The 19072-nt window shown below is 41.1% G+C and overlaps 1 protein-coding gene across 1 annotated transcript; it reads right to left on the minus strand.

Moving 5' to 3' along the window:
* Positions 1–484: 484 nt before the first annotated feature.
* Positions 485–1849, minus strand: LOC6618993. The gene has a single exon (XM_032725959.1). It carries the CDS (start codon positions 1767–1769, stop codon positions 768–770), a length of 1002 nt encoding a protein of 333 aa, XP_032581850.1. The 5' UTR covers positions 1770–1849; the 3' UTR covers positions 485–767.
* Positions 1850–19072: the final 17223 nt, after the last annotated feature.

The raw sequence follows: 19072 nt of genomic DNA on the forward strand, positions 1-19072 counted from the left end.
AATTTTCCCCACTGCAGCAAAAGGGAATTGTGGTTTTGTGTGGTGGTTCTGAAGTTGGCACTGCTGTATTGTTGCTGCTGAGAGAGCGTTCTTTGGAAGTAGTTGTCGAAATGTTTTTATTTGTTATCGATTAATCGCTCGAATCAACAGGCCAACAGTCGTCGCAGTTGTACGGTGGCAGTTGCCCGATTCCGATTATGGTTTCATGATTCAGATTCGAAAACTGAGAAACTCATCCCCTAAGATATACAGATGTGCCTGAACCTTAAAGATACACAGATACTCTCGGCTCTCGGAAATGTTGCTGTGTAATTGTTTTGAAGTCTCGACTCGCAGATTGGTAGCAGACTGGCTGTCAGCCAACTCGGCCTCCAGACGCAATCCCAATCGCTGTTCCAAGTCCCCAGATCCAAGCCAAAACCGAGTCGGTGATTCCGAAACCAACTCACCCAGCGATTTGCGGGCCTGTCAAATCGCTGATTGATCGATTGTTTGCACACGTTTTTGTGAGCGCATTTATTGAGTATTTTATTAATTTCAACTGATCGATGAGCTTGCCGCCTGTTACAATTGCCGCTCTTTTTCCTCGTTTAACTGCTGGTCTTTTTAATTGCGTGAAATCGGAATAGGGGGTCTTGAGAGTGGCGTTTTTTGAATGAACTTTTGATTTTGATAATTGACCATTTGCGGTGTGCTTAAACAATTCTTTCCATTTACAAGTGACTTCGGCCCTTCTTGTAAAGACGATAAGTCTTCAATTAAGATAACTAATAAAGACTGCTCGAACTATAATAACGTCTTATTATCGGCCTTGTCTTTAAATATTCGAGATTGAGATCCGACTGGGATTTGGTTATCCTAGGCATAAAATCGTCAGAAGCTGAGGAGTTCCATGATCGCTGTGTTTCGGGATCATCATTTACATAATCTGCGTAAAATTCATCCGATGGCAACGGCTCCTCCTCGCGCACATCCCATTCCTTGTCCATCGCATCGGATTCTGAATTCAAAAAAAATTTTGTCCTGGGACGCTTCCACCTTGCAATTAGCTTAGCGTCCGGGTCCTTTCTTAGTCCAGCCAGTAATTTATTGCTCCAGGACGGGAGAACCTTAGTCCACCGAAGTAGCTTCTCATTTCCCATCTGCGAGTCATTACGTTTCACCATCTTGGCAAAACGACGTCCATCTATCCAGGAAACCAAGCTAGTATTGGTCCATGTGGGTGCAAAATTGCGAGGCTTACTGTACTTGCACAGAGGCTTGATCAAAATTGATGACCCATAATACAAAGGATCATAACCCACGGCTCCCTCACATACGGGTTTCTTCATGAACTCCATTGACCGAATATATATGTCCGGCATTACGTAGTCAAAGATTTTGTGTGTAATATAGGGCCAGTGATTAACCCGCAGAGTTTTGGGCAACTTGGTATCTAGCAAAACGGGCGGTTTGATTATCTCCGGATAGGGAAATTTGCTTAGATTCATCAGCATTTCCTTGCCGGTAGTCTCTATATTAAATTCTTCACCCCGCACATGCCAGTCTCCATAAGCAGATGGATCATGTTGCAACAATGGTGACGTTAAACTGCTCCCCGATTCGGAATCAATATCAGAATCACTACAGTGCCAAAGGAATGACCACCGCTCAATCGATTGCCGTACCTCTTCGGGAGTCATATAATAATCGTCTGTATTTTCTTCATCAATTGTATGTCGTCGCATCTTGCTAGATTGCTTCTTTTTTATTAAATTACACCGACCCATTTCGGGTGTATTTTTTTTGTGTTTTCTGTTGATAATATAATAATATCTAAGGTTTCAATTGTACTGTCGGATATTTTAAAATGTTGACTCACAGTTTACTCTTTTCTCAAAAAAAAATTCTGACGAATATACCATAATTTAGAAGAGTAGGACTTACATTATACCTTACTGTACATTATATGCACCTTATGTACCTAAGCACATAAGCGTTTTCCTCAAAAATAGGGCCTACAAAATACCCCGAAATCGATTAGTGCGGGCCAACAAGTCGATAAGATCATAAAGAAGTTATAGGTCTTGCATATAAGCTGGAAGCTCTTCTGCGAAGCGATCGATTGTGTGTGGCTTCCATTGAAAATTGGCTACCGACCACACCATATGGGGCAAAACTAGATCATAGCCCATTGTATCCATTTAATGCTTGTAGATCGAAGGGCTAAGATAGCCGACAGTTAGTTGGAGAACCTTTTGGTTAGTGGGTTAAGTTTAAAGGCGACAATCTCGTGCACCCGAAACCCGCTACAAAAACGCGGAAAAAACGTATTAAATACAAATTTCCTGGTAATAAAACAGAGAGACAACTCTGGCCACTGGATGCCAAAATAAAGAAATAAATCTTAACGCCCAGAGGGCCAGAGAGAGAGAGAACGAATCGGAATCGGAGTGACTAACGTATCGCCGCTGCTTCCAGCCTTTATTGTTACTTTTGTGTATATATTCTTGTATCAGCGTGTAAATCTCGCTCACACACCAGATGAAATACGGAGAGTCGGCCGAAAACCGAACTCAAGTCGACAGAATTTTTATTGGAAATCTGTACGCAGAAATAGTCATCATCCCATTCCAACCCCGTCCATCCCCATCGTCGTCATAATGATCTTTGGATTCGGATTCGTATTCGGATTCGGATTCAGCCGCATCTTCATCTGCCGCCTGATCTTTTTCTTGTTTCTGATGCCTCAGATGCATATCGCTGTTCGCGCTGGCAATAAAAATATATATGAGCTGTTGATGACTGCATATAAAAAAAGGAGGGAATGCTAAAGTTGCTCGACTATCGGATACCCGTTACTCAGAGAAACTTATTCCAAAAGGGTGCACGGAAGAGGCTTGTATGCATTAAATGCATGCTAAATATCGAACCTGATCAAGAATATAAATACTTGATATGGCTGGAAAAGCTTGCCTCCACCTCTTACTTGTTTTTCAACCAACCTAGTATACCCTTTTACTTCACGTGCAACGGGTATAATTATACGAAACTGCCAGCGAACAAACCCTCGGATATACTGTAATATATGCGTGCCGATGTAGTTGACTCCGGGACCCAAGTCGAGGAATTCGGAAACAGTCCCCCTCCTTCCCAAAAAAATAAGCGCCAATATCGAAAGGAGTCAGAGATTTCTAATTATTTAGGATAATAGGGGTCATTTGTATAAATTTATTAATTAATAAATTATTTTGTGTTAAGTCTGAAAAACTCTTGGCCTTTGTTTTTACTCTAACAGGTCACCAGTTTTAAACACCTGATAAACTGTAGGGTTAACCATAACGAACTCAGTCGAAAAGAGCAATGAGCAGAACATTAAGTAAGTTATCGAATTGCCACTTTCATTGATGCTCCTCCCCTTTACAGTAGAAACCGCAGTGAATCTAATCCCATTTCGCATTGCCAAACCAACTGGACCTTGGTCAATTCCGTTCAGTCTTCTTCTTTGCCGGCATTTAATTTCTATAATTTTTCAATTGCAACAAAAGGCAAACGGAGACAATAAGCCAAACAAAAGGGCTTGACAAATGCGTATCCAAATGGGAATAGGTATACAAATCGTTATCCAAAACCGAAGGCATTCAGGCAGGTGTATGAAGATAGAGAGAGACGGATACAGATAGACGGTTAAGATTTCCTGAAATCAAATCTAGCAAATCAGACCAAAACCATACACCGAAAACCAAACTAAGACCGATGTCTGTCTATGGCCAAAATGCTGATTGTCAGCAGAAAACTAAAATTTTAAATGCTCTCCAGGGGCGTCTAAACTGGGAGGGTTTTTGTGGGCGGCCGGTTCGGTGGGCGGTGGTCGGAAAAGAGGGAGGGGCAGATGAAAAGCTAGGCGGCGGAGCGTGCCATCAATATGGCAAACGACGACAAACGCAAACTTAGAAACGACTGAGTGAATCGACGATAGCAACTACTGCGGCGAAGGCATTGAACAGAAGCCAGAGCAACATATCTATCCCCGTACCACCCCCTCCACCATCCGCCCCCAACACTCAACGCCCGCTCCCCATCCCTTCACCCACGGAAACGGTATGCTCTGAGGTACAGATATACATGTGCACTGCTAAAAAGGTCAATAAGGTTAACAGTCAAAAGTAAGCTAAAATAGACAGTTCAACTTTTTCCTGCTGTATTTTTAAAAACAATATTCTGTAGCAAAGTGCAAAAATATACCATCTAGCATTTTATTTTGAATTTTTTCACAGTGTTGGCTGGATCGGCCTTGTCTAAACTGCTGCCTCAGTTGGCAGCCAGTTGGCTGGGTGTACAATTACCTTAACGCATCGACAATTATACGAATGGTTGGCTGCTGCCACTTGGGCCTGGGTCTTTGGCTTTGGTTCGGAGCATAGCAATCCGGCCAAGAAAAAGATGGTGGTGTAAGTGGCGGGCCCAAAAGGGTGGAGCGGTTTTAGCCGGCTGTTTTGAACCAGCCCATCAGGTGCGATATGCGATACGCAAGCGACGCGTCGACGGTTGAGACAATTGCGCCACAAAACGGTTGCGACTGGATGCCCCAGAAGATTGCCTGCCCCACTCTTGAGCCACAACAAGAAGACTATGAGGACCCACCGCCCCCAAAATAAGAATGGTGCCACAAAAAAATTGTCTCCAAAAATACTAGAAAAAGTGATTACAAAAAAATGAAAATGAAAAATACAAACTCAAATATTATATTGAATCTGTTTCCTTTTAAATAAATCATATACATTTTTTGCATTTATTAAAACTGCACAGAACGAAAGGCCTTTATTGCCTTTAGCGAATTCACTTGTGCGGGTACAGTGGGCGAAATATCGCGGTTGCCATGGACAAATCTCCAACCACTGTGCGGCTTCTCCAAAAAAGAAAACTGATTGAAGTGAGCCAGGCACTTGGGGCATACGAAAAATGATTCCATGAGTAGGGGGCGTGGCAATGCCTCTGGCATTCATCAGTCGAAAAATATATGTATGTATCATGCATCTATCCAAATGTACAGTGCAGATTGGATTAAATTGTATTGAAAACTTTTGCGCGCCCACAACCGAAAAAGATTCTTCCTCTCTTTCCACCACAAGATACCCCTCGCAATTCAGACAGAGATGGGGTAAATTGGGTAGATATCCAGCAAAAGGATGCAGGCTCTATTTACTTTTTAATTGGCAAAATTAATGCAATGCAATGAAACGAAGCCCGTCGCGATGATACGGGATATGGACAAAGTTTGGGGGGGGGATAAGGGATATGGTAGATGGAATATGGGATATGGGATACGGCATATATGGGACTTAAGCCAAGCCAGATCGGTATAAGATGGTGGTGCGATGGTATCGTATCCGTATGAAACACATTCGACGGGGGATTCCGATTCGGATTGGGGTTGATTCGGTTTGGTTTGGGGGGACGCGAGATGCCAACGGCACTTTGTTGCTCTGTTGCTGTTTTGTAATTCTTAGAAATTCAATTTTCAACTTAAAATCCCAACACTTGCCGTCTCGCTCTCAACAAGTGATTAAGTGAAAACCAACAACAAAAACAAGAGCCAAAACCAAAACAAAAACAAAAAGAACACGACTAAACGAAGCACATGCAAAAACAAAAACACAAGAACAAACAAATAAAGAAAAACAAACTAAAATTTGCATGGTGCAAATAGAAATTGCAAATACCCTTCTAGGACTATGAAAAATTACATATTTAGCTAGTCAAATGGGGAACTCTCTTTAGCTTTAAACTATTAAATTCAAATAATTAATACATATTTATTAGTGAAAACCAAAATTAAATATATATTTTAAATAATTTGACTTTCTCCAATATACATAAGTCAAGCTGCAGATATAATTGTATATACCCCATGAAAGTTTCTAAAAAAGAAGCAAGCAAAGCGACTTAAATGTTGTTGGCGGCGTCGCGGTTTTGATCCACTCGCATAATGATAATGAAGATCATGACGATGACGATCTGGGACGACGTTTTGGCATTGGCATTGCCCTGCGATCTCCATCCGTCCGTCCGTCCACCCATCCATCCCTCCGTCAGTTTGGCCGTCTGGCAGTCAGTCATTCAAGCAAGTCAGTCACACATATTGAAATAATTATTATCTGCATTTCGAGATCGGCACAGCGCGACTCCGTAGCATCGGCATCGACTTATACTTCGACTCGGAGAGTTCGGCATTTGGCCCCACATCCACGGCGAATTGAAGGCCATAAAAAATCAACGCATATTGCACACTGTCAATCCAACATCTCTGGCACATGTACTGAGAAAAACTGGATGGGGAGGGCTAGGGAATAGGAAACTACACTGTAAGAAGTACTACGTGTAGTTATTTTTGAAATATACCCAGCTTTCTTCGTTTTAAGAGGTAGGATGAATTTTTGAAAATTTATTTATTACAGTGAAAGTATTATATTTTTGCTGTGTATATAAAGGGAGTCAGTTACGGGCACACCTCATTAGCAGAGCTCTGCCCCCAGAAAGGAACTCGCTCTTTACTCTCTCTTCGCTCCTTTACAATATCCCCCCAAAAGGAAGTGATAATCCTTTGACAAAGGCAGCCACTCCCTATCACCGCAACTCCCCCTCCCTTTCAAAACCTGAGAGATTTCGCGCATTTCGAACGGCGCGTGAAGTGAACAAGAAAATCCGTGCAAAAAAAAAAAAAAAGAAAAAATGAGAGGCAACCCCTTGGCCCGTTTGAAAATTCCCCAAAGAATCGGAGAACCGAAGAACCAAACCAAATGACAATACTCCCCCTTGTAATGCGACGTGTTTGCCTCAATTCGAGCATATGAAAACGGTTTATTTTGCTCGATTAAGTTGCCTTTTGAAATGAGAACCGAGGCAGCAAACACACAAAAAAAGTAACATGAAGAGTAAGGGGAATGCGGCAGGATATCCCAGGAAGTTGGGAAAGCACGACAGGAAGCAATAAAAAATTGAGCTATAGGAAATGGCAGGGCCAAGATATTGAAAATCGTTTTGGCCAACGAAATTTCCTTTGAAGCGATTGAGGAGGATGTTCAATAACAATGGGAACAATGGCAATTGAAAATGCTAATAAATTGAAGAGGCTTATAAGAAGTTGCCAGAAGTTTGGTAAGAAAATTTTCTTTTAAATAATTGATTATAGGCATACAAAATGACGTGAATTCAGCTGATTAAAGAGCGGTCTCTCAATTGCAATGATTGACCATCGATTAAATCAGACATAGAAATATTGATGTCTTAGTTTAAAAGACAACCTTTATAACTTTGCTGACCTGAGTAGATGAGTGTGGCGAAAACCCTCTGTATCATTAGATAACATCTTGAGGCAATAAAAGACCGATCGCTACCGCTTGGGAGGACCGATGGGTGTATTTATGTACCTAGGACAGTTACGAGCGTAACAAGCCATAAAACTTTCACCGATAGTCCGATAAACATCAATGGGCGACCATTTCCCTCAATGGGTAACAAGGGCAACAGGTAGCCAGCCCATCGCTTTACGATCGCCATAAACCGATCCGAAAGGCAGGGAAAGGTTTCAATTACGCAAGTGTACATCGATATATCGAGAGCGGGTTATATCCGAAAGTAGGACCGATATGATGGTAACAACTGATCCGCCGCAGACAGTAGCCGCGGCGCCATAAAAAGAGTTTTGAAACTGGCGATCATAAATCCGAAGAACTTTTACGAGTGCGTGCGATATTTTACGACTTTATTAGATGTCATGGTAAATGTGGGATGGGAAATGGGAAAATGTCAGGGGGACATTGGGAAAGACGAAAGCCGGAGGTAACGCCTCTTCGGATACAGATGGGAATATAAGTGCTATCTGATTTAGATGTCCAGTATATTTGAAATTATGTATATTAAAATCGAATAGTTTATACCATAAAACCCGGTACAAAATTATATTTTTTATACAGATACATGATCTCGTATCGAATCCAATTTGATGAACTTTTCTATTCCTATAAGAAAATCAGTTATGAGAGTAAATCATAATCTCCTCGAGGCAATTATCCTTCTTCTCTGGCGAACTTTAGACCCCTCCTCGGTTTCACTTCACCTTGTGGAAACATATTTTTACTCGCAACGCCCACACAAGGATCACCGTACGATTTTGAATTCGCAAAAACATCGGGCCAAAATCGCAAAAGAGCCAACAACAAGGCGGCGATGACGCCCCTCTAGGGACAATATTTATAACTTTTCTGGCGCGTCTCAATTCATTTGGGTCCCGCTCCTCCTCTCTGTTTCTTTCTCCGATTTTTGCCAGAGTGTCTGCCACCTACGTAAGCGTATAATTCGTTTAGCGTCAAAAAGCAGCACCAGCAAAAAAAAAAAACAATACAAAAAACCGAAGAAAAAACTGGCAAACGCAAACTTAATCAGTCACTTTAACACCCAGCAGCCGCCACTTACACACCACCAATGGAGAGAGAGATGGCCTTATGGGGAATAGAAAGAGAGAGTCGCAAAAGTGCGTGAGCGTCGAGAAAGAGACGGGGCATACATATATGCACAAGACTGGAGGATCGGTAGACTGAAGAAAGACTGGAAGACCCAGAGACTGCGACTGCGTCTGTCATGGTCGATATTGCGTTGACACCAAATTTGCATTAAAATGCAATTGTGAACGCAGATCTCGCGACGCGTCTCTCGTCTCGTTTCGCATTTGGATCGGATTGGTTTGGTGCACCGGAAAAAAATTCTTTAAAAAAAAACGCACTTCGAAAAAGTTGAACAACTCAAGACATTTAAAGATGTATGAGAGTTAAGTTTTATGATAGCAAAAGTAAAACCTTGTATTTATGACTACTAGTTCAGATTAGGAGGATTATTATGAAGAGCTAATTTTTCGCAGTGCAGTTTCTTGAGTAGTGGGTAATGCATCTTTAGTGTCTATTGAGCAGGACATTAGTCACGTGGCTGCTCGTGGGCAGCAGTGGAGTGGTAGGGTTAGTGGGAAAATGCCACAGACACAACGCCGCAAAATATCAATTAAATAGCAGAAAATAGAAAGTGAATACTTTTCAGGCAGTCAGCACCGCTTTGATCTTGCCTGGTTTACGATCTTCCGGGAATCGCAGGAAAAAGTTCGGAATTTGGATTCGGGATCGGAAAAGGGAAAGCAAACGGAAAACAGGGACTCCACTCTGACTGACTTGTAACACCAATTAAAAATAGTTTTGACACATCGCAAAGTCGCGCCATCGGGGCAATAAATTAATTACGAGATTGCCAGCAGAGAAAGAGAGAGCGAGAGAAAGATTGCAAAGAAAGCCCTGAAGATGAACTGAATTGCATTTGGAGATTTTCAGATTTTATGGCCATGGCTCTACGCGAATTGTGACAAGGTGGGCGTATGGCATTACATGCAAGTGTGTGTGAGCCTGCGTGTGTGTTTGTGTGTGTGCACTCCAAAAATCAGAAAAACTGCCAACTTGTGTGGGGGCGTCTTGCAGGCTTCCCCACACAGTCTTTCCGCTCCCTCAAAATCTTCCATTCCTTTTCTCAGGTCTTTAACACAACCCAGGAATTCAATTTCTGCACAGAGAACAAATTTACTAGCTTTCGTGATCTCTGAGATATTTATTTGCCTATAAATATTTAATCATTGTCAAGTTGACTATCGGTGAGAAGTGTTAAGTCCCTAGATTTGCCATAAGTTATTTGTACTTTGAATGATATAAGGTTTTTAAAATTAAAAATGAGTTTATTTTAGTGATAATAAAATCAGGGAGCAGTTAGGCTTTCTTCTCCCCCTTTCTCACTTTTATGATGATCTAGCAGGCTCTTCAAGGTTTTTTTATGGAGTGTTTGCTAGCCTGTTGTTGGCAGACAACTCAGCCACTAGGCTTGAAAGTTAAGCCAGCAGCTTAAGCCGAGGAAAAGCTCGTGCTTCCTCTTCGCTGAGCTTCCCCTTAACCCTTTAAATACCCTTCCCCCCTCACAAGAAAATTCAACCTGCTGCCGCTTTCAATTATTCACACATCATCAATGGGCCAAACATAAATCTAAATAAATATACATATACATATATGTACAATGTATACGCGGCAATCTGACTTGGCTGAAAGCGTTTCTTGGCCACATTTCATTGTCTGCCATCTGCCAGGCGACCTTAACTCTCCTCTCTCCATCCCCCTTCCGACGAACCTACCGAACGTGTCTGCATATTGTTTCGTTCATGTCAAATTATTGACCCGCGCCAGGCGTTTTGAAATGTTTATGCGTTTTCATGACTGAGATGTGCAATTGATAAATCCCCAACTGGAAATTATGAATATGCAACGTGCCAGAGTGAATCTTGCTCAGTGCCAAGCTCCCAGCTTCCAACTTCTTCAGACCCTGAATTCCCAGTCCCAGAGGATCTCAAAGGAACCACCCGCTGGCATTTGTACCAGGTCGGTAGCCAACACTAGATACGGTCTACGTTTATGCGGGAATATATATTATATACTAAGTTACAGTTTCAATTAAAGTCTTTATGAACATGTCACTTTTCATATATGATTTAGTATTCTCGAACGACATGTAATGCTAATTCAAGATTTCATTTCATCAGTAATGCATAAACTGATTCGTAAGCCAGAGGCTCATCATCATAAAGCAAGCAGTGAGAGCAAAAATAAAGTGTCTCGCATGGTGTGTCAAGCCTTTGCATCTCGCATCTGCAACTTTGGATCCCACTGAGTCCCCTGGCCATTTGTTTGTTATCAGGAACAAGCGATCAATACAGCAGCAATCAATATGGTCAATAAAGTTCAGGACCGACTTTGGTACGAGAGCTTACTGATACAGGGGGCGGCGGGTTAGGTTTAGCTTTTGGGGACCCCAGAGAGACGTTTTTGTTCGCTTCGAGCTGCGATGGCAAACAAGGCGACGTGATGTACAGCGCTGAAACCCTAGAAGCCTGGCTCACAGATCACACTGTGTGTTGCATATGGAAATGGTTAAGATTCTGGGGACTCAGAGGGTTAAGGGGTAAAGACGGGTGGAGGGAAGACAGCGGGACATTGGGCGTCCCGTCACCGGCTCTTGTTGTCACTGTTGTTGTCGCTTGATCGCAAATTTGCCATGGCAAGCTTGACAACTTGCAGCAAACCAACAGAAATACACCGTGAGAAATAAATCACAAAATTAACGTTTAGTGCAAATGTATCTAAGAACTTAACTTAATCACGGTTTCTACACAGCTAAAACTTAAAAAACCATACCACATGGCCACATCTTACTATCAGTTTTCCCATACTACAATATAAATAAGTTTCCAAACACGTTTTTTCTCAGTGCTGCAGGCCAGCAATCTGGCAAACAGAAAAGCAGCGAATCAAAGAAGCAAGGTAGCAAATGCAGTCGCAAAGCCGGCACCTTAAAATAATGTTACAAAACTTTTTTCGGCATGTAGCTTAGTACGGCCCTGTAACCAATTCGAAGCAACGCCATGCCAGACCCAAAAGCCCGATCCCGATCTCCGATCCTCGCTCCGCTGATCCTCGATCCTCCAATCCTCTATTCTCGCTCCTTAGCAACAACAAATTGGAGATCACGGTTTTCATGTACTACATGCAAATTCATTGCTACTGTTGCCCCCTGCGAGCGCAGTTGCCCGAACCAAAGTCAGTCGGGAACTGAGAGTCTCTGGAGCTCTGGGCTACCGTATCCATAACCATAAAGCCAAGGCAAGCCAAGCCAAGCCAGTAGCAGCCGGAAGAGCAGCAAGTTAAATAAACAATTCCGAAACAAACAACTTGCTAGAGGACCAACTATCTTGCAAACTGGCTGACCAAAGCCAAAAATTTACCCAAGACTCATTCACAAAAGAAGATGAGGCTGCGGAATTAATGCGCTACGCACTAGGTTTTCAGGCCTTACCGTTCAACTACAATTTCGCATAGGTTCTGCACTAGATCAGCAAACATATAGGGCTTCTCGGTTGGTTGTTATGTCAGCAATATGTATATTAAAAGCCAAGATCCTTACCTGAAATGAAAAACTATATTAAAGCATTGGCTCGTTTTATTACAATCAAAAATGAAATAATTAATTTTGCCTAACTTGAAAGCAAAATTATACATTATAATTGATGTATAATATATAAAACTTATTTCCCCGCAACTCAATGTACCCTTTAAAAGCATGCGTAGTTTCTTCGGCATTATGCAAAGTAGATAGGTTTGTTTGATCAGTCTGTTCAACTATCGAGTGTTCGTCGCCTTCTTTTTTGAGACAAAAACAATTTGCTAGGGACAGGAAATCGTAGACGCCTTCACCAACCCATTATCCTTACCCTCTTCTCACTAAAAAACAAAGCAAGCAACAAAGCACGTGGCGTCTGCGCCACTGACAATGGACAAGTTAGGTAACTTGGGGAACTAAGGGAAGAGATCTTGTTGCAGGACCAGAAACCAGAACCAGGAGTTGTAGCTTCCAACTTGTGGCGCCATCGAATAAATGGCAATTCTAACACTCCAACTACGAATCTCGGAACTGCGACCCAATTGAACACTTGGTACCGATTGCCTCGGCGACAAACTTCATTAGAATTTTACATGGGGAGACCTGATCGTATCGGATTTCGGCGACGCGTCTATCAGGCACCCACAGTGGATCGTTTTTGGTGCACTTGCTGTAAACACTTACACCTGGGTAACCACCCGCGGCTGTAAATAGGACACTTGTTGTTCTGTTCGAATTCAATCATCGACTGATAAAAGCTTACTGCTGGTGGGGACACAATAGAGTTTGCTGGACTATATGGGGAATCAACTTTCGATTGGCAACAACCGATATTACAATCAATTGAAAGCCAGGGCTGCGAAATTTGAGGGCGGGAAATGAGCTTTGAGCTAGATCAACAGAGTAAACGATTTTTGATTTCAAAAAATTAAATATAATATCCGTGCCGGACAACATCATCTCCATCAGTTAATGTTTTCAGTGCAATTAGTCCAGTTTCTGGTGCTCCTAAAACATTACCAATTTGCCACTAAAACCCAATATCAGAAGATCATAACTCGGTCAAAAATAGTCGGATCATTGAATGTTATACATTCCGCAGCTCTGCTCAATGAGTACTTTCATCTGGTGTCAATATCAGAAAACAAAAATTTTGGTAAATTTTTTTTTATATTTTTGTGGGGACAAGATAAAAAAAAATTACTAAAAATTTTCAAAAAATCTAAATCAAAAGTTTAAATACAGATTTTTATATAATTCAATTACAAACTTTTAGAGGTATGCCACTTTGAAATCGGAAGTCAATAAAAAAAGTTATAGGTGTTACAAGTCTAGTTTCTGGTCATCCTAATCCAAAGCCAAAAAACAGTCGGTTCACAGAAAAAAAAAATAAAATATACCTTTAGATAATTAAACTACATACTTTACTATGACAAGAAACCGGGTCATTGTTATTATTATTAGAGAATTAAACCCAACGAAGTCAATTTACGAACCGATTCATGGTCAATGATGTGATTTTGGAACAAATTGCAATAATTCATCTTATTGCGAATATTGTTGCAAAAATGTTGACGTTATCAGGTGTCCTAAATATATTATTAAATAATTTAGGCACGTCTGCCCTGATTGTGGAACCAAACTGATATTATCTTAAAACCACGTTATTAATTACTTTTTACTTAACCCCTAAAGGGCAATATGAAATATTTTTTTTTCAAAATTCCTCGAAGCAAGCTTGATCGCGGGGTCACCATTTTAGCCAAATTTTAGGTTTGGATCAAACTTTTTTCCAGTAATTTGCATGTTGTTTACACTCTCCGGAAACGTGGCCGAATTTTGTAACAAACCCGGGACATAACCCGAAAAATCAACGGAAAACAATCCAAACATTTCCTGTGCTCTCATCGTCTCAGGTAGCTCACTTCTCATGAGATTGGACTTAAAAATTATTTATATTTTTTGTTAGAAAATCAAACAATTAACCTCGAACTTGGTGTTGCCGCCGTTGCCACTCTGCGCTTACAACATGTTTGAGACATAAAAATTTCCAATTAATTTTTTCACCGGCTTGTTTCGGTGTTTTTTTTTTTTTAGTGGGCAAGCAACTTCCACGGAATGGGATGAACGAAAAAAAAATTGTCACAGCCGCCGTTTACAAATAATTTTTGTGGCTGCTCGTTTTTTCGGCTCTTTGGGGTTTTCAATGGAAACGAAACACATAAAACATGGCCAAACAAGACCGGACAAACGGAGAAACGGACAAACTGACTGAATGACAGTCGAAGCGACAGGAATGCCATAAAAAATAAAATATAATAAAAAGCCAAACACTCGAACGGGAGCAATTAAAAGTTTGCTCCGATTGACCTTTTTGACCGGTCAAAAAGACAAATATACAATACATTTTCTGTAAATAAAGAACACGAAGAGAAAACCAGATGCTTCAAAAATCATATTCAAAATTATCTTTTATTTAGTTTAATCATTAAGTTCGATTAAAGACCCCCCTTTTGGCGCAGATTCCCAATTGATTTTCATCAATATCAAGAGCACTTCCACCATCGTAGCGAATTAACCCACATGTTGGCCATGTGTGCTGGCAATGACAAAAGTTCATTAGCGTCGCCTCAGTGGGTTAAGCAGTGGACACTCTCTTATTATTGAGTAGAAAAACCACATCCGGTTCGGGGGTGGCTTCTGATTTTCTGGACGCCTGCTGGGCTTTATGAGTAATAAATATTCGTCCATAAATTCATAATTAATATTGTACTCTAAGAACAAGGGCAGAACACGCACCCACACATGTATATGTATGTATGTACGTGTGCCTTGACGAATTCAAGAAAAATATAATCTGCAAGACCCTAAACACCGCCATTTAACCCATTCCCAAAAGGCAAGAACACACAAATGTGTAAATGTAATTTAAGCAAATATTTTAATTGTTTTCGGTCCAGGAGCATTTCATTGTCATTGCCGTTGGAGACGGCACCTGAAAATACTCACATGTGACGGCGTCTTAGCAATGGGTATGGTAAAATTTTATCGCCTGGAAATTTTTCAATTTCAAAATGAAACGACTATGGATATGGAAATGAAGATTTAAACGCAAGCTTTTCTGATGCTGCTTAAAAAACGAAGAATAACCGAAGGAGTGGGGTAGCGGAATCAAATAGTCCACCGACAGATGATGCCTCTTATTAAGGCTAACAACCCGCAACAAAACGGGCATGTCGAAGCCCTCAATCTTGAAAGGTTCTCTCTTTCCTCCTGAGTTGTAAAAAAGGACATGTTCCACTTGAAAATAACAATTTCATTCAATTTTTGATCATTTGCTACCAGAAATGGCAAATCAAAAAGCCATAAAACCCGACAAACGACCAAAACCAACAAAAAAAAAATATATATATATAAAACCCAAAAACCAAAAACGGACCAAGTGTCCCGTTCTGTCGTCCTGCCGTGTGTCGAAGTACTTGCTCCTTAAGCGATTTCCAAGGGCGGGTTTTTGACTACCCTTACCAAAAAGTATATGGCATTCAACAGAATATTGACATTTATATTCATATAAATTTATATTTATATTAATTTATATTTGGTATTTATAGGATTGAATTTATTTTTAGTTTTTTTTGTTTGTTCACCTTTTGCAATATATGTATTTTATCAAAAGTGTATTCGTACATTTAGATTAGACTATAGCTATAGGGTAGTCCAAATGCAGTGTTCAAATTTTTCACTGGCTCTTGTGTTTTCTTTTTCTCGACTGTCCTATGGATTCGTTGGGGGGAGGACGGGGGTCAGGGTCGCTGGGTCTAAGCTCGTTTGGTTTTAAAATTGAAATGATACACACACACCCGCAGCCAGTCCACTTGCTCTTGTGATTGAGTTTTCCGCCCCCGCACTTTTCCAACCCCACTTCGATTTTTTTTTTTTGGGCGATGGCCAGGCAAATCCTGCACGCAAAATTTATGTTGCATAAAATTTTTCAATGAATTTTATACCAGGAATTTGGCTTGGCTCTTTCCGTTGGCTGTCTTCTTAAATTTGAAAACGACTTTTGAGCGTTGCACGTGGCATATGGAGCGTAAAGCATTTGAATTGGGTTTGGTTTATTTTTGCCACCCTCTAAAGGATTCGCCGATGTCCTGGGAAAAGGAACTAGAGCCACCACCGAATATGCTAAGAGATTTTAAACGAGCCGGAGCGGTGGAGCCGGATTAGTCGTAAAACAATTATTCTTCTTTTTTCTGGTGATCATGTAACCAAATTAATGTTTACAAAATCAAAAACCTGGTCAGGTGAAGAAGAACACCTTATAAAGAAGTTTGTACACTGGTAAAAAAACTAAGCATGAAGCTCGAAGTTTATGTTGTTGCCACTGTGCCCTAAACTTTTAGGGCTTATGCTCTTTTTCTTAAGTGCATCCGTGGGTGCAGTCACAATGTTGCGGCATCGCTCCTACAATTATTGCATTTTGCTGTTAAACAAAGCCATCTCAAATGGCTATCCTTGAGGACTTGTCCTAATCCTCCTTCGGATATCCAACACTGCTTCCCCTCCTGCAACTTGTAACAAATTTGTCGCTGTCCATTTGCCAGTTTTGTTACTTTTTTTGTTGGCCAGAAGGTGTGAACACCAACAACGGCGGCATAAATTTAGAACCAACAATCCCAACAATAAAGGTGCATCCATGACATAAATCAAAATTTGATGCATCCAAAAACACCGAAGCCTTGGGACCACCAGCGTCAGATAAACAACAACTGAAACCACAAATCGGAGCAGGGATAGGATTATAGTACACCAAGTCTTTGGGTTAGGTAGCCCAAAATCCAGATCGATTTCCGAACCCGTAACTCATTCGTTGGTCCAAACACACAGCCACTAAAACAGATTGACGGGCGAAGAAATCTTAAAACACTGCCCATCGATATCAAATCGATTTGCCTGAGGTTTCCCAATAATTTGTGGTACATTACACTTGGGAAAAAATCGATGGATCAAAAATATGGGCAATATACAATTCGCAATTTAAATATACTGGAAATAACCAAACCCAAGTTCTTGTTATAAACCCACCCCAAGTTATAAGGTATATTTGTTCTACAACACACTCACCATTTTTTCAAGTGCACAAAGTGTTTTGTAGCGCACAGGTAAAGGATGCTCATTAGTTAAGAGAAATGCTCGGGGAAAAGTGAAAGTGCCGCTCCATGGAGAAGGTAGGCAGGCAGGCAAGGGCATCAATAAGAACAGACAGAGTTTCCCATTGAAGATCGGCAACGAAGGAAAATAAGGAAATATCGGCCCAGCGAGTAGCAACCGTTTTGACTTATTGCAGGTGATTTGTCAACATCGGACATGGCCTATCTCCATCCATCTTTGATGCATCTATACGAGTTCTATGAAACTAACCAGAATTCTTCTAATAAGTTTCCGTTGCAGACGTGAGCTATTGGAACGTACATATCCCACGAAATCCCCCCAAAGCCAACAAAAAAGACCAAAAACAAAACGGGAGATAAATCTCAGGGCCCGATCTTTCTACACACATGTGCATATGAAATCAATCGTTTGTCATCCGTAATACGATTTGAGTCTGAGAATCGGTTTCGGTTCGTGATCACCGGGCCAAGCTAGCATTAAAGTGATCGTGAACAAGAAATTAGTTTGGTAATCGCCATAAATCAATCAGAAATCTGCAATCTACACACATCGTCGATCGGTTGTTATTTAACGTTCGCCACAGTGCAAGGTCAGTTTTTTTTTGGCATGGCAACTTGTTGGGATGGCACTTCCAAGTTGATATTATAATGCTAACAATGGTCACCGAAAAGGATCCCATTTTGCACAAATTTTGTTATGGAAAGTTCGTTTCTGCAGTCTTTTAATTTGTGAAATTACTTGCAAATATTTTAACTACTATCTGCTTTTGCATCTTGCAATATTATTGGAACGATAACGACCACGATGATTACCCGTATTTGTCGCTCCCAATTTTTAACGATCCTCCCTCACAATTCTCCCACTCTTTCTCTTTATTCTTCTGAGCGTTCTCCCTTTGATTGTTGCTTTCTCCTGCCGCTTACTCATTTTATTGCCCTGGCCAAATAAACAAATTACTTGTTTGATTTCTTTTGAACGAGCCCCGAATATTTACCACAGCCTCAATAAATTCTGCAGCAAAGCGCCCAAAAAAGAAAAGAAGAAGAATTAAAGACGTACGAAGACCGGCATCGTTTATTGAAACGTTGCGACCGCTCGCGTCTTGTTTAGACAACAATTTCCATTGTTGACTTTACTTGTTATGTTAATGAGAGTCGAACCGTCGGCCGGATCGTTTGTCGGAAAAGTGGGCGGAGGGGCGGGGCGAAAACGGGGCGTCCAATGGATGGGGGCGGGGTCGTAAAGGGCCGCGATGTCTGATATGAACTGCGACTGACGCGTGGCCATGGGCCTGTTGACATTCCGTTTGACATTATTGACACACGAGTCAAGCCAAGTGGTTGTGGACGTGCAGCAAGAACAATATGAATTACAGCAAATTACACGGTCATTATCAGTTTATCGAGTTAAAAAATCGATTAAAAACAACCTAATTTTTAAATATTATTACAAACTTCGTAAAGAGATCACTACTTTCAGCAAAGTAATATACACTTTGATCAAAAGGAATAAGACCGACCTTGATGATTTTAAACGGAAATCTGGGTGCCAAATCTTAGAGTATTTGTGCCACTGCCAATTAGTCGAAAGATCAGCTAATTCATATTCACATGAAATGGAAAGCGGAGAACCCAGAACATCGGCGATATCAAGATATTCAATAAGTTTATGACACCGAACAGAGTGAAACACCAAAATATAATTATAAAAGACGGCCTGCCGCCGTCTGTGATTCTAAATGGATATCTCGGTGGAGAGTTGGAGCCTTAAGACTTATCTGCAATTTGGCGATCGTAACAGTTTTGACAAATCACACACACATGCGGCCATTGTAAAAGGTGACTGCCTCAAAAAGGTAGTCCCCAGATTTGGGAGGGGGTTTAGAGGGGGTTGTATCGCTTGTCGG

The sequence above is a fragment of the Drosophila sechellia genome, chromosome X (assembly GCF_004382195.2).
Source record: "Drosophila sechellia strain sech25 chromosome X, ASM438219v1, whole genome shotgun sequence".
NCBI lineage: Eukaryota > Metazoa > Arthropoda > Insecta > Diptera > Drosophilidae > Drosophila > Drosophila sechellia.